This window comes from Berghia stephanieae, chromosome 5, assembly GCF_034508935.2.
Source record: "Berghia stephanieae isolate SIO BIC M18660-M18661 chromosome 5, UCSD_Bste_1.3, whole genome shotgun sequence".
Lineage (NCBI taxonomy): Eukaryota > Metazoa > Mollusca > Gastropoda > Nudibranchia > Aeolidiidae > Berghia > Berghia stephanieae.
The window spans coordinates 24,033,291-24,049,381 of NC_088364.1; the positions used below are offsets into that span (position 1 = coordinate 24,033,291).

At 37.7% G+C, this 16,091-nt stretch overlaps 1 protein-coding gene across 1 annotated transcript in view; it reads right to left on the minus strand.

The window, feature by feature from the left end:
• The window catches only part of LOC144972628 (26S proteasome non-ATPase regulatory subunit 12-like), a 52,944-nt gene extending 42,719 nt beyond the window's left edge, over nucleotides 1–10,225 (minus strand). Inside the window, exon 1 of the mRNA XM_078914083.1 lies at nucleotides 10,070–10,225. Within this exon, the coding sequence (XP_078770209.1) occupies nucleotides 10,070–10,168 (99 nt within the window). The 5' untranslated portion in view covers nucleotides 10,169–10,225. The remainder of the gene's footprint in view (nucleotides 1–10,069) is intronic.
• Nucleotides 10,226–16,091: the final 5,866 nt, after the last annotated feature.

Sequence of the window (16,091 nt, forward strand, 5' to 3'; positions counted from 1 at the left end):
CTCCGTCACGCATGCGCATTCCACCCAATTTCATTAGCGATATTGTGTCTCTGCATTTGGACATGGCGAAAGTTATATTGTGAAATCTGTAGGATGTTTTTGTTAATAAATTTATATAAAAATAATAATAATTTAAAAAATCGAAATATAAAACCAGAAAATAGAAGTTGCATTGAAGGTAAAATAATGTTTTAGAAAGACCTTATTAAATGTGATGGACAGTCAGGTGGCTCCGTAGCGCAGTGGACAAGCTGTCAGACTCCAACCTTGAAAGTACCGGGTTCGATTCCCATTGTTGACATTTTTTTATTTTTTTTTATTTACTTTGTTTTTGTTTGCTTTTTTTCTTTTCAAAAACTTTTTATCATGTTTTTAAAAAACTTCGATTTTAATTTTCTAACATTATTTATTTATTTGAGATCAGTATTTGTGTGCCGTGTTTCTTTTTACTTTTGATTTTTTAAATTATTGTTATTATTCTTTGATTTATTATCATTGTACATCGGTAATCACTAAACAGTGTGCTAAACTACAATCTAAAACTATTTAAACCTCATGGACGTATGCAGCAACATTTTCATTAATTTACCATCACCGTCAATGGAGGTGCATAAAAACGGTGCGTTTGTGTACACCTTCAATGGAGGTGTATAAAAACGGTGCATTTTTGTACACCTCCGTTGGAGGTGTATAAAAACGCCACCTTTATGATTATGAATCGATTTTCAAAATTCAAAAAGATTTTCACTCAGTGGAGATAGGCCTGTTTAGTATTTCCCCCAAAAATAGAGAGAGAAAAAATTCATAGTCATTGTATCCAATGGTAATTTAGGGGTAAAAATCAGTCTGAGTCTGAAATTTCAGACTTTGACCTGCCATAACTAGGAAAAATTCAAACTGTTTTGTAATCAGTGATGCCAGCTCTTTCATATGATATTGGTGCGTGAGCTACATTAAACTCCCTAAACCAATAATATTCGGGAGGCCTTCAAAGTTGAAAGTTGAAAGCTCATCATACATCCCCAGCCCCAGTCCAGTATTAGACCTTGTAGGTAGTCTCACTATTTTGAAACTCTCATTCACTGAACGCGAGAGGTCGTGCAGCGAAAATTGAACCCGGAAATATGCCGGAAGCTGACCATCGTTATGGACGCTGTCGTTGAATCAAAATGAAAGCCAATGAAAGCAGACGCGGAGCTCTTGATTTTCGCCATTTTTTGTCTTTCGCGAAACCACAATGGCCTCAACATCCGGGTCACCCGTTGCCCCAACAATGTTTCTGTCGTCTGCTATTTCAATCGAGGGAATCGGCGGAGAATTCGATATTGTACGAATTTTTTTGTTCGAGCTCTAAAAGTCTCATGAAAATTGATGGAGGTAAGAGACATTTTTTTTGGTTTTATTTAATAATCTAATAATATTTCTTAATTCACATCTATAAAGTGAAAATTTTCCGTTTCTTTAACATTTGAACAGTGTGTATGCGAGGTTTCAATTGAATTGGCCTACCCTGAAATTTTTTATGTGTCCTCGTATTTTTTTTCTATTCCAGCTCTAAAAATGTAATGAAATTAATGGAACCGAGGGACGATTTTTTTGTTTTATTTAATAATGTAATAATATTTCTTAATTCACATCTATGAAGTGATAATTTTCCGTTTGTGTAACATTTGAACAGTGTGTGTACGAGGTTTCAATTGAATTGGCCGACCCTGAAATTTTTTACGTGCCCTCTAGTAATTTATTTTATTCCAGCTCTAAAAATGTCGTGAAATTAATGGAAGTAAGGGACAATTTATTTTGGTTTTATTTCATAATATTTCTTAATTCACATCTATGAAGTGATAATTTTCCGTTTGTGTAACATTTGAACAGTGTGTGTGTGAGGTTTCAATTGAATTGACCGACCCTGAAATTTTTTATGTGCCCTCTAGTAATTTATTTTATTCCAGCTCTAAAAATGTAGTGAAATTAATGGAAGTAAGGGACAATTTATTTTGGTTTTATTTCATAATATTTCTTAATTCACATCTATGAAGTGATAATTTTCCGTTTGTGTAACATTTGAACAGTGTGTGTGCGAGGTTTCAATTGAATTGACAGACCCTGAAATTTTTTATGTGCCCTCTAGTAATTTATTTTATTCCAGCTCTAAAAATGTCGTGAAATTAATGGAAGTAAGGGACAATTTATTTTGGTTTTATTTCATAATATTTCTTAATTCACATCTATGAAGTGATAATTTTCCGTTTGTGTAACACTTGAACAGTGTGTGTGCGAGGTTTCAATTGAATTGACCGACCCTGAAATTTTTTATGTGCCCTCTAGTAATTTATTTTATTCCAGCTCTAAAAATGTAGTGAAATTAATGGAAGTAAAGGACAATTTTTTTTGGTTTTATTTCATAATATTTCTTAATTTACATCTATGAAGTGATAATTTTACTTTTGAACAGTGTGTGTACGAAGTTTCAGTGAAATTTAAACGGTCATTTTTGTACTTTTCCATTTAGCAAATATTGCATTCAGAAAAATGAGATTTGTCACTAATAATTGTTCTAAAGGAAGAAAATATTTTTTCCAGCATTTTCTTTCTTTTTCTGTTTTGTTTACCTCATCTTTAATTGTTTTCCATACAGTACAGTTTGTTACGTGTGTGAATCGACTAAGTAGATTCTTGTTGTGGAATTTGCTGCATTCCTGTGCATTAACTCGATGGGGCATTGAAGGTAGGATATTTTAATTAATAACCACTCCTCCCCCTCCTCCTATTCTTAAACTTTATTGGTCTTTCATAGCCATCTTCTATCTTTGAGAAGGGGGGGGGGGGATAAATTGCAAATATTATATTATTTTTCTTTTTGCTTTATCTGTCAGTATTGTTTTCTGTCTTTAAAATAAATCAAATTATACACATTCAATCTTTATTTCTTCTTTTTAACAGACCGTCTTATTTGTTTTTCAAACAGTTTGTTTGGTGTGTGGGTCTACTAAGAGATTATTGTTGTGGAATTTGCTGCAATCCTGAGAATTAACTCGATTTGGCATTGTCATTGAAGGTATGATATTTTAGTTAATAACACCCCCTCCCCCCTCCTCTATACTTAATCTTTATTGGTCTTTCATAGCCATCTTCTATTTCTGAGAGGGAGGGGGGGGGGGGGGTGGGGGGGGGGGATAAATTGCATCTTTTATATTATTTTTATTTTTCAAATTTTTTTTTTTTGCTTTATCTGTCAGTCTTGTTTTCTGCCTTTAAAATATATCAAATTACACACATTCAATCTTTATTTATATTCTGAGACTCAAGGTGATCGCACAAAATACCAGCATTAGGTGTGACCCATGGAGATCAGACATCATTGTCTAATTTCTAATCAGTGAATGGCAGTTTGAGTTTTGTCATTGATAGTTATAGACTTATTTTGTTGACAGTAGCCAGTGAAGGCCTTTCACGGATTGGCTTTACATGATAAAACTTCTGATTTTCAAGCAACATCCCAGTAATTTTTTCTTTATTTGAACACACTATCTTCATTGTTTTTCAAACAGTTTGTTTGGTGTGTGGGCCTACTAACTAGATTATTGTTGTGGAATTTGCTGCAATCCTGGGCATTAACTCGATTTGGCACTGTCATTGAATGTAGGATATTTTAGTTAATTACACCTTCTTTTGAACACATCTTAATTGTTTTTCATACAGTTTGGTCTGAGGGTTAAGTCTGTAGATTCTACCTGCAGGTAACTGTTCTATCTTTGATTGGATAGTGAAGGTAGGATACTTTAATTTATACACCCATCCCCTTTCTTAAAATCCATTGGTATCTCATACTCATCTTGGGGGTTCTGATAGTTCAGCAAAAGTAACGGGATGACCCAGGTGCACTCGAGATTTTTTGATGACGTCCTTATCTACTCCCCAGATATTGGGTCGCTGGGTCCGATCTGGTGGAAATCAGTTTGCGATAACTAGCCTTCTATCCAGAGGGTAGCAAGAAATTGCCATTGTCTGTTTCAAGCTATAGATATTGGGATAAACTCGGGCTCCATGGTCTCAGTGGCTCTAAAGGGTATACTCATCTTCAATTCCCACAGGGAAAAAAATATATTGCATTGTTAGTTTTAGATTTTTGCTCTATCTGCAAGTGTCTCTAACTGCCCTGGTTGGTATAGTAGTTTTCTGCATGGAACCTCCCAAAATTCTGCACATATTTCATTCGCAACACACAAGCTTCGAACGTAAAATATTAGCAAAAAGTGTGAACCACCGTTGTAAAATTACAAAATCAGGTGAACAAGCAGTTTGAGCATTGCTTTTGTAGCAGATTACACAAAATTTGTACTCTGCTGAAAGCCTTTTAGGATTGGTGCTACACGATCCATCTTTTTTTTTTGAACTATCAAATGTGTTGCTGAGCTGTCAGAATTCATTTGAATGGAAAACTAAAATGACAATTCCAGTCATTATGATGTTATCAAAAGCTAGGTTTTTCTATCTTTTCTTTTTACGTACTCCCCCCCCCCCCTCCCCTCCAACTGAATCAGCAAGGTCTTGTTGCATCCTTCATACTTGGTTGTGGAGTTAACATTTGTGATTTATAAAAAGTGCTACTTAACAGTTGTTTGGCTTTGTTATCTTTCAGGTGTGTTTGATATCGTCAACAAGGGCTACATCAAACTCATTGTATATAAAGCATTAGAATCAATAGGTGAGTTGTCTCAAAATTAAAATATAATTTTAAAATATTAAAAAAAAAAAAAGAAAAGTCAAGCGCATTCATGAAGATTTTTTAAAGAAATGATCAGCCCCACAAACTTACACAATCCATGTTAAAAGCATTACCCATTGATTACCACTGTACCAATGACAGGATCTTATCGTTATTCATGAGGCACTTTATCTTAAAATCCTCTAGAGATGCACAATATAATAATAATAATAATAATAATAATAATAATAATAATAATAATAATGATAAGTTTCATCTGTTTGGAAAGTATTTGTACAGACGTATGGTGCATGATAAAAATCAAATAAATATTTGCAACAATATCACAAAGCAACAGAAGTAAAAGTAAATGTATATGGTCTTCAGAATTTAAAAAAAAATTGAAATAAGGGTAAATATCATAAATAGACTTCAGATTATGTGTATATTTGTGAAGAAAGGTATAACCATCCATTTAAGGTGTGAAATGAATGTAAAATTGCACAGTTTTAAAAACAAATGAATTTGTAAAATTCTTATTTAGTTTTTTAGTTAATGTAAAAGTCTATTTTGAAGCATTACATTTATTTTATTTGTTCTGTTAAAGTAATTCAAAGATATAATTAGAGAATAAAATCAACAGAACAAATATAATTTTTTAAATTAATAAATCTCTGTTTCTCCCCACAGACCAGTTTAGGCATGGTGTTCAAGACAGCCAGTCAGGTGTGGTCATTAGTGGCAAACTACTCATTTGATCCAGATATGCCTCACCAGATGGAGCATTTGTTTTTCAATGAGTGCAAAAGAAGTATCCTGAAACCATTCTGAAAATTCAAGAGCTTTCTGGTTTCAACATTAATAAAATGTATTATATTTGTTATTCGCTAAAGAAGAGGTTTGAGCCCAAAACGTTCTGTTTTTGGTATTTTGTTCTTTTTTTAACTTATTATATTCATTTTTGTACTAAACAAGAAAAATAAGTATTACTGTTATTGGCTGAAGAAGGGATTTGAGTCCGAAACGTTCCGTATTTGGTATTTTATTCTTCTTTGAGGTTGTTATATTCATTTTTGTACATTAGAAGGAAAAAAAGTATTATTATTGTTATTGGCTGAAGAAGGGATTTGAGCCCGAAACATTCCGTATTTGGTATTTTATTCCTCTCTGAGGTTGTTATATTCCGCATTGTACTTTAGAAGAAAAAAAACGTATTATTATTGTTATTGGCTGAAGAAGGGAGTTGAGCCCGAGACATTCCGTATTTGGTATTTAATTCTTCTTTGAGGTTGTTATATTCAGTAATTGTACATTAGAAGGAAAAAAAAGTATTATTATTGTTATTTGCTGAAGAAGGGAGTTGAGCCCGAAACGTTCCGTGTTTGGTATTTTATTCTTCTTTGAGGTTGCTATATTCATTTTTGTACATTAAAAAGTAAAAGAAAAGTATCATTATTATTTTGTTATTTGCTGAAGAAGGGATTTGAAGTCGAAACATTCTGTGTTTAGTATTTTATTTTTTGACTTTGCAGTTGGTAGAGTACTCACTTTACATGCAAAGGGACTGAGATTGGTCCCGGGTGCAATCGAGATATTTTTCTGATCCCTTTAACTACCCAGCTGTGAATGGGTATCCGGGTCTGTTAGATCTGGTGGAAAGTTCTTTGTGATGGACTAACGTCCTATCCAAAAGGTAGCAAGCAATTGCTTTTGTCTATTCATGCTATAGCAGCCGGGATAAACCCATGAACCATGGATATCCATTTTGTACATTAAGTAAATATTATTTGCAATTGGCTGAAGAAGGGTTTTGAGCCCGAAACATTCCTTGTTTGGTATTTTGTTCTTTTTAAAAGCTGTTATGAGTAATTATATAGAAAAGTCCACAACTAGCACTTTTTATCTTTTTGTTTTCTAGACATGTGAGCTTTTCAAAAAACATTTTCTTTTCTATTGAACGGATCCCTTGTTTAAATAAAAAGTAAAAGGTGCAGTTTTGGACACAATTTTTGATCCATTTTTTCTCTTTGTGATATGTATCAGTTTCCCGTCACTCTTTTGACCATATCTCAAAAACTATAAGAGCCACAATCATAAAACCTATATGAATTTTGATTGTTTTTGTGCAAGGAATCCAATGAAACTATTTTCAGAATGATTTGACAACTTTGAAAATTTAGTGAGACTACCTAGACCTTGACCTAGCTATCTAGTCGTTGTTTTTGTTTGGGAGGGGGGAAACTTTATTTAGAGAGGTGGGCCTTTGGCCTACCAACCTCCGCTGCACGTCCAACTCGCCTTGAGCATGCATTCACGTAAAATATAAAGATTTTTTTTAAAAACCTACCTCTGTTTCAAAAACTAGCATCTTTCACCTTTCTAAGAAACATTTTGATTTTTCAGAACTTTAGTTCGTTAAAAAATACCAGCCAATCTGACCCGTTGAGTCGAATGAAAACGAAATTTTGTTGTTTACACGGTTCAAAGGAAATGCCGTAAATAAGCTTTCATGGACTTCCTGTGTTGTTTTTACAGTGTCACGTGACCGTTTTGAGAAATTTGTCGTCTGCTACAAATAATTAGACCGGTAGGGGGTAGATATTTTCGTTGGAGCAGAGAAAAAGTGAGTATTATTTCTTGGACTTGTAGAGAGGCCTAGGGTCCACCAGCAGTCAAGTTGATTGAATAAAAGAAAAAGGCTTTTTTTATCCGCCGCCACCACCACCGTGAGAGTGGAGAGGGGGGGGGGGGGTTGCATGATGAAGACGAAAGGGAGACGTGTCGCTTGTGACCTTGGTGACGTAGAGCATGTCAACGATGCTGGCAGATGTTCTTAACCCCTTAACAGCGAAGCAAATTTTTTGCTTTCAGATAATAGTTTGCTTTTATCTTTATTATTGTTAACGGAGAATACAGCTTTTCCACCAAGAGAGCAGTCAGACTATCGCAACTCGGAATTCAATTGTCTATAATCGTTTTGCCGTTTCTTGTCTTTTGATGAAAGAGGATTTGGTGTTAGGTCAAAGATCGAATTTCGCCGCTAAAGGTTGCATTGCTACTGGGTTTGCTCTCCCCCCCCCCCCCCCCCCCTCCTTTTTTTCTTCTTTTTTTTCAACTTAGTATTGTTGATTGCTATTTCCTTTTTTTATGATTAGCAAGTGCCGTAGGAGTCTCACAGGATGCAGGAGTACTGCAATTAACCCTTTGCCAGTGACATTGATTTTTTTGTTTTCAAATAATAGTCGTCATTTATATTATTTTTTAACGCAGAAAAAATAAACGTTTCCACCATAAGAGCAGTAAGAATATTGATAAAAAGCGCTTTGAGCACTTTTGGGGGGATATTGCCCTATATAAAAGCTCAAGTTTTTAAATTGTAATTTGTTTTTTGTCTTTTGATGAAAACGGTAAGATTTTATTTTTGGTCCAAGTAAGATTGATATTCGCCTTTAAAAGGTTAAGTTGTTTTGTTTTTTCAGGTTTTTTTTTGTTTTGTTTTTCAAATGAAGAAACGCTGAACGCTGCTTCTTTTTTTTTTTCTTTTCCTCAACTGGCAAGCTATCGCTGTACTTACCCGCATGGCTTGCACACACAAAAGGATACATCTAGGTCACAAAACCTTACATCCAGGTCACAAAATCAGACAACTAGGTCACACATCAAGACATCTGTTTCGTTTGTTCCAAGATAGCAAAACACACCAGACGTCTTGGAGTTCGAAAGAGCTTTCCATAAAATATTTGGTATTTGCAAGACCCCAGAAACCAATTCCCTATACAGCTCTTGTGCACGGTTACTTATGACCTTGATTTCTTTCGTACCCACCCCCAAAATCCCACTTATTGTGTGTTATAGGCAGAACATAATAAATAGCTGGGCTGCCACATGCGTAACTAAATTGGCCAAAGAGAGAATCTATACTTTGGCATTAGACACCAATTACCTGATGTCCTGGTTTTTAATCCTAGCGGAGTGAGAGAGAAAAAACAAAACAATCATACATGTATCTGCAAACAGCAGAACGTTTTCATTTTACATTGAGATGGGAAGGGGAAGGGATAACACTATGATAAGAACGAGAGAGAGAGAGAGAGAGAGAGAGAGAGAGAGAGAGAGAGAGAGAGATAGAGAGAGAGAGAGAGAGAGAGAGAGAGAGAGAGAGAGAGAGAGAGAGAGAGATGGGCGGGGGATGGGGGTATAGTAAGGGGAATGGGAAAAGATGAAAGAAACAAGGGGTTGCCTGATGACGTAGATCAAAGGATTGTTACAGCGGTGTTCACGGAGCGTACTTCGTGAAATTTTAACCTTTTACAATGACACTGATTTTTTTCTGCAGATTGCTTATGCGGAATAAATCGTTTCACCAAGAGAGCAGTAGTAAGAGTATATTTAGACTCGGGCTTCAATTAAACTATAAATCCCAAAGCTTGTCTTTTAATGATAACATTAAGACTAAGATCTGGAGTTTGGGGAGTGTAAGATCGAATCTCGCCATTAATGGTTAAAATTGTTTTGATCTTTTTTAAAATAACACACACAAACACACACACACACGAGCGCGTACGGTCACGACAGCGAGGACCATCTATTGCAACAGTAAACCAGTTCACGTGTACGTAGATCCTGAGGCTAGATGCCCCGTTACCGTGTACATAGGCACTCCCCAAAAAAAAAAAAAAAAGAAAGAGACACACACACACACTCACACACACACACGCAGTCTCGCATCCGCTACAAACTACTTTTGCGCACCAATTTTTACTGCACTAATGCACCAAATTGCATACCTATCTATGGACACTTTTTTCCGTATTTTTCCCAATAAACTTTTTTAACTGGGGCGGAACCTTGATAACAGAAACGAAACCCACACGATTTCGCGAGGAATGAATCATGAAAAAAATTAGGATATAATTTCAACACAACTTTTGAAATTCATCAAGGATTGTCCAGTACCGAATTTTTTTGATAGAAAACAAATGCATCTTCAAATCTAAACTGCTTTTGACGGTATTCGGTAAGTTTTTTATTTATTTTTCTGTCCAAACGAATGATTTGTCCTGGTATAGAAGCTAAGTATTGGTAACACCGGCGCAGCTCTCTATATAATGTTCTAGTAGGGGGTTTGGGAGGGGGGGAGACTTTTTTTTAAAGTCCCCCCCCTCCCAAACCCACTACTAGGACATTATAATAAAAAAAAAAAAAAACAAAGAATACTGGGGTGTAGGAGCTTTCGGAAGTATTCTTCTAGAGAAGTTGAAAACCGGTTCCTGAACAAGTATGACATTGACTTTGACAGGAACAGAACTAACCCAACAAAAGATATACCAGTATTAAGAGATGAATTTAAACATATGTTACCTTGACTAACTCTTCACAAATAGGTAATTTCTCATCAACAGTGGAACTATAGTCCACTTCCATTTTCTGAATGCGTCCATCTCCGACGTCGGTCGCCATGATGATCAAGCAAAAGTAAAAGTTAAAAGCTACTAGGCTACTAGGTACCGAACAGGGTTGCCAGGTGATTTTTTGTCGTGGAGCCAGATTTTGACAAGAAAAGGGCCAAATGAGACGGTTTGGGGCCAAAATACGGAAACTGTTCACTAAACTTTACAGAATGTATATCCGAATACAGATAATCATACAAACATGTGTGAACAATAAGGTCGCAGGTTCAAACCCCACCACCGCCGCGAAAATGTTTATTCTCTATTGTCTTCTGGCACTTTTCTACTCACTTCATCTCTTGTTGTTACCAACATAAGTGCCTGCTCCACTCACTTTTCTGAATTAAAATTCACCCCATATACCGGAGCATACTCAATGTCTCAATCGTTTCTATGTTATATGTTTGTGTTGAGAATATTGGCTATTAAGCTTAACTGCTGGTCAAGTAACTTCGCGATGGTTGTGTGGCGAGGCGAACCCGTGGTCTCCAGAAGTGGGTGAGAGAGAGAGAGCTCTAGAAATGACCTGAGTTTGATACGAATATTTTTGTATTTGTGGATAGCTCACACGGTAGAGCCACGCTCTCAGCTGCCAGGCGGAGTTGTCGTACCAATAAGGTCGCAGGTTCAAACCCCACCACCGCCGCGAAAATGTTTATTCTCTATTGTCTTCTGGCACTTTTCTACTCACTTCATCTCTTGTTGTGAACAATAAAGAGGAGTGAACTAACTTGCAAAGGGGGTCGTATGCATGTTGCCAGTAGTAGTAGCTGTAGTGGCAGTAGTGAGAGCAGCAGTGGTGATGAATATGGGTGACGTTGACATCTAGAGGTGGTCAATCCTGGTGTTGAGTCCGCGTGGAGTCAGCGTTCCCAACAACTTGATCAGGTGAGTTTCCCTACTGCTGCTGCTGCTACTACTACTACTACTACTACTACTACTACTACTACTACTACTACTGTTCATACTACTAAAACTACAACTCTACCTATCTATCTATCTATCTATCTATCTACTGATTATCCACCAATACATAGTCATCTACCTTCCTAGCTATCTCTCATTGTGTCCACTCATCCACTTTTTTATCCATTAATATACACATAGACCCAGCTATCACTTGGCTGTTTACTCGCCCTCTCTCACCTCTTCCCCCCCCCCCCTTTCTCTCTCTCTCTCTCTCTCTCTCTCTCTCTCTCTCTCTCTCTCTCTCTGTCTTTCTTTCTTTGCCCCCCCTCTCTCTCTTTCTCCCCCCCCCCTCTCTCTCTCTCTCTCTCTCTCTCTCTCTCTCTCTCTCTCTAATTCCCCCCCTCCCTGTCCCATCCCCCCCCCCTTTTTTTATATAATTTTTTCTTTGTTGTGTTTTTTTTTTGTTTGTTTGTTTTGTTTTGTTTTCTCTCCCCCCCCCTCTCTCTCTCTCTCTCTCTCTCTCTCTCTCTCTCTCTCTCTCCCCCTCTTTTCTATCTATCTACTATCTATATGTCTTCATCTTTATTATTATTTCTAGTTTCGTTATTCCACTTCTATCGCATCGCACGATCTTGTATTTCTTCGCGAAGATTCGCTTCGCTCATCCACACCCCCCCCCCCACCCACCCACCACCTCCGCGTGACCTTTCACCTCGCCCCCTCACCGCCCTACTGTTTCACTACAGCTTCTACTACTACTGTACTACTACTACTACTACTACTACTACTACTACTACTACTACTACTACTACTACTACTACTACTACTACTGCTACTACTACTATACTACTACTACTACTACTACTACTACTACTACTACTACTACTACTACTACTACTACTACTACTACTACTACTACCAATATGTCTTTTATCTTCCATTATAGTCTGGAAAGTTCTGTTCCCTGACGCTGACCTTTGCTTATCAATTGGATCACCCCCCCCCCCCCTGGGGCACCCTATCCTCTACCCACGCCACGCTAACAGTTAATTCATACTGCAACCACCATTGAGTACAGACGATACAAGTTATTTTTCATTATATTTTATTTGTTTCCACGTTTATTTGTGTATTGTTGTGTTGACGAAGGGTTTGTACCCGAAACGTCCATTGTCTGTTTTGTTCCCATACGAAGCCTTTCCATTTTCACTCTTTCGTTAGTATTTTACGATCACCGGCTTCAGGCAGCCCTTACCGTTTTCTACTTAAGCTGGAGTGAGTGGGAGAAGTGCCAGAAGACAAATAGAGAATAAATATTTCGCGGCGACTTGGGTCTCACCAGATGGTGTGACAGAGAATCAGATCGATCATTTTTGTATCTCTCGAAGATTCAGACGTTCATTGGAAGATGTAGATATGACAGTACGGAGAGGGGCAGATGTTGGATCAGACCACCACCATTGGCAAAGCTTAAGCTCCGACTCAGAAAACATGGGACCAGATCATATACAAGAAGAAAATTGAATGCACTAGATGGGGAAAAGAATGATGAATTCAAACTACAATTGAGTAATAGATTCCAACCTCTTACTGAGCTCGAGGAGAACATAGATGTAGAGTCACATTGGGCAAAGATCAAGGAAGTCTACATAACAACTTGCCACGAGGCATTGGGTGTAAAGATATCGGAACATAAAGAATGGATAAGTCCAATCACCTTGGACCTTATTGAAAAGATGAGAACAAGGAAGGAACAAGTGAATGCAAGCCGAACAAGTACAAGGGCTTCAAGACTGGATGCACAAGAGCAGTATCAAGCCATAGCTAAGGAAGTCAAAAGATCTATGAAGAAGGACGGTGAAGCATTCATGAACAGATTTGCAGATAAAGCAGAAGCAGCAGCGACAGGAGGACACATGAGGATCCTTTATCAAACTACCAAGACACTTACTGGAAAATATGGGAAACCAGAGGAACCAGTCAAAGACAAAGACGGGAAACCTATTTTTGGAAAAGAGGCTCAATCTGAACGATGGAGGGAACATTTCAACTGCCTTCTGAACAGACCACCACCAGACAACCAGCCGGAAATTTTGCCTGCAAGTAATGAGCTACCAGTTAGCTGTGATCCACCATCGATAGCAGAGATTGTGGGTGCCATTAACAAGATGAAAAGGGGGAAAGCTGCTGGACCAGACCAGATTCCACCGGAGGCTCTAAAAGTTCATGCTGAAAGAAATGCTGAGGCCCTGCACCCACTATTTGAGAGAATCTGGAATGACGGGATATTCCCAAAGGATTGGAAAGAAGGACATCTTGTCAAGCTTCCAAAGAAAGGGGACCTCAGTAATTGTAATAATTATCGAGGAATCATTCTTCTCTTTATCCCAGGAAATGTTTTCAACCGTATTATTTTAGAGAGAATTAAGAATGCAAAAGATGCTAAACTGCGGGACGAACAGGCAGGTTTTCGGAAAAACCGTTCAACCACCGACCAGATTGCCTCTCTGCGAGTCATAGTGGAACAGTCTATAGAATGGAACTCTCCTCTTATTGTCAACTTTCTGGATTACGAGAAGGCTTTCGACAGTATTGACAGAGCAACATTATGGAAACTTCTGGCACATTATGGACTCCCTGAAAAGACAGTAAACCTCATTAAGGAAATGTATGAAGGATCAAGTTGCATGGTTGTACATGAAGATCAGCTTATTGATTATAATTGAGCTTTATATAGCGCAATATCCACTAAATGTGCTCAAAGCGCTTTACAAGGGGTCCCTGACCGACAACAACTTTTAACATATAAGACGGGACATGACGCATGTTAGGCGATATTACAATTTTTCGGACAATGACAACGCTGTTAACGGCCAGGTACTCATTTTACACCTGAGTACGGTGAGAGAATGTGAGTAAAGAGCCTTTTCCGAAGACTCAACTATGCGCGAGGCGCGAACCCAGACCTTCCGATCCGAAAGCGAGTGTCATACCACTAGACCACATAGCCGCACAGCTTACTGACAGCTTTGAAATTAAGACTGGTGTCAAGCAGGATGCTTGCTCTCACCATTCCTGTTCATTCTTGCCATTGATTGGCTAATGAAGGAAACCTCCAAAGGGCGAAGAAATGGGATACAGTGGACCCCCTGGACACAGTTGGATGATCTGGATTTTGCAGATGATCTGGCTCTTCTGTCCCACACCCAGGACCAGATGCAAGCAAAAACCACAATTATAAACAGCCTCTCGGAATCAATTGGTCTAAGAATTCACCCTGCAAAGTCAAAAGTCTTGGGGATAGGTACGCGTCAAAGGGAGCAGATCAAAGTAAAAGATCAGGAACTCGAAGATAGAGAAACTTTCTGCTATCTCGGAAGTATAATTGACAAGGATGGAGGCACGGAAGCAGAGGTGAAAGCACGAATAGGAAAGGCACAGGCTGCATTCACATCTTTGAACAGAGTTTGGAGAACTAAAGATATCTCCCTTCGACTAAAGCTAAGACTTTTCAACTCAAACGTGAAGTCTGTCCTACTGTATGGATGTGAAACTTGGAACGCATCACGGGCATGTATAAGGAGGGTACAGATTTTCGTAAAAGGTGCATGCGTAAGCTACTCAGAATAAAATGGATGGAGAGAATAAAAAATGAAGAAGTATGGAAAGGAACACAGCAGAAACCAGTGGGAGAGGAAATAGGAAGAAGACGACGGAGGTGAATTGGACACACGCTTAAAAAGAATGAATCCACTATAACAAAGAAAGTATTGGACTGGAACCCTCAGGGCAGAGGATCAAGAGGAAGGCAACGAGGAACACGGAGAAGAATTAAAGAAGCTGATATACAGAGGGGTAGTAAGACATGGAGTGAGATAAAAAGGTTAGCTCAGGTTAGAGAAGGATGGAAACTGTTTGTCTGTGGCATATACCCTGACCCAAGGTGAAAAAGGCAATGATGATGATGAAATATCGTCTATACTACTTACCTTAATCGTTGAGAGTTGTTCGAAATAGAGCTTACCGTGGCTGCCAGATGGCCATGGGCCTGGCCAATTTGGCCAAAATTGACCACACAGAGAATAATGTTTAATTTTTCCTAGTCGGTTAGAATTTTTGTGATCATCAAAACCGATGAGTTTTCCAAGGAGATCAGAGTTTTAGTATTGTTTGCCCAAGTAAGGTTCTATTTAGTCACTTTTCATATCGATCACTAGAATCGAGGGGCAGTCTTGACTTTGTTTACTTTCAAAATCCTTTTCTTTCAAAATCATTCCTTGTCCCCTGTCTCGTAGGGCTAGTCTATTGTTCATTGTCTTTCATGTCTTGTAAAACTAGATTTTTTTTACTGGTATCCCATTTCTTCCTTTCTACTAGCCCTAAAATGACCTCAATGTTTTATAAGAGCCACCAAACCTTTAAAAACAATAGAGTCCTTAAAAGAATGTAGTCATCTTCCTTGCGGCTCACGCCGATATTGTCTACACCAAAAGTGTCCCAAGCCTGTAACCTTATAAATAAGGATAGGAACCAAAAGAAAAAATAAATAAATTGTGCGAGTACAAGTAGCTACAAAACAGTCCTTAACCCCCCCCCCCCTCTCTCTCTCTCTCTCTCTCTCTCTCTCTCTCTCTCTCTCTCTCTCTCTGACGCTCCCTTAAACATGTTCAAGACTATAAACTATAAGACTTTAACTATAAAGTTGTTCTCTTTTCTTTACTTTTCTTTCTTTCTACAACATGAGAAAAAGACCTATCAGAAAACTTTTTGGAGCCTTTTTTGGGAACAATTAACCCTCTCCTTACCAGCCATTTTCAGAATTTTCCCCAAAAGGTCACACCCACCCAACACAAAAATATATTTTTCTTACTAAAACAGAAAAGCAACAAGTACATTCTATACATAGGGCTAATGTTATTCATCAAAATGAGCTTTACTAAACTACGTCAAGTTTGTATGGCTATAATAAACAAATTTTCTTCAAATTTTATGACGTACATAAGAAATCAGATAAGAAGATTGTT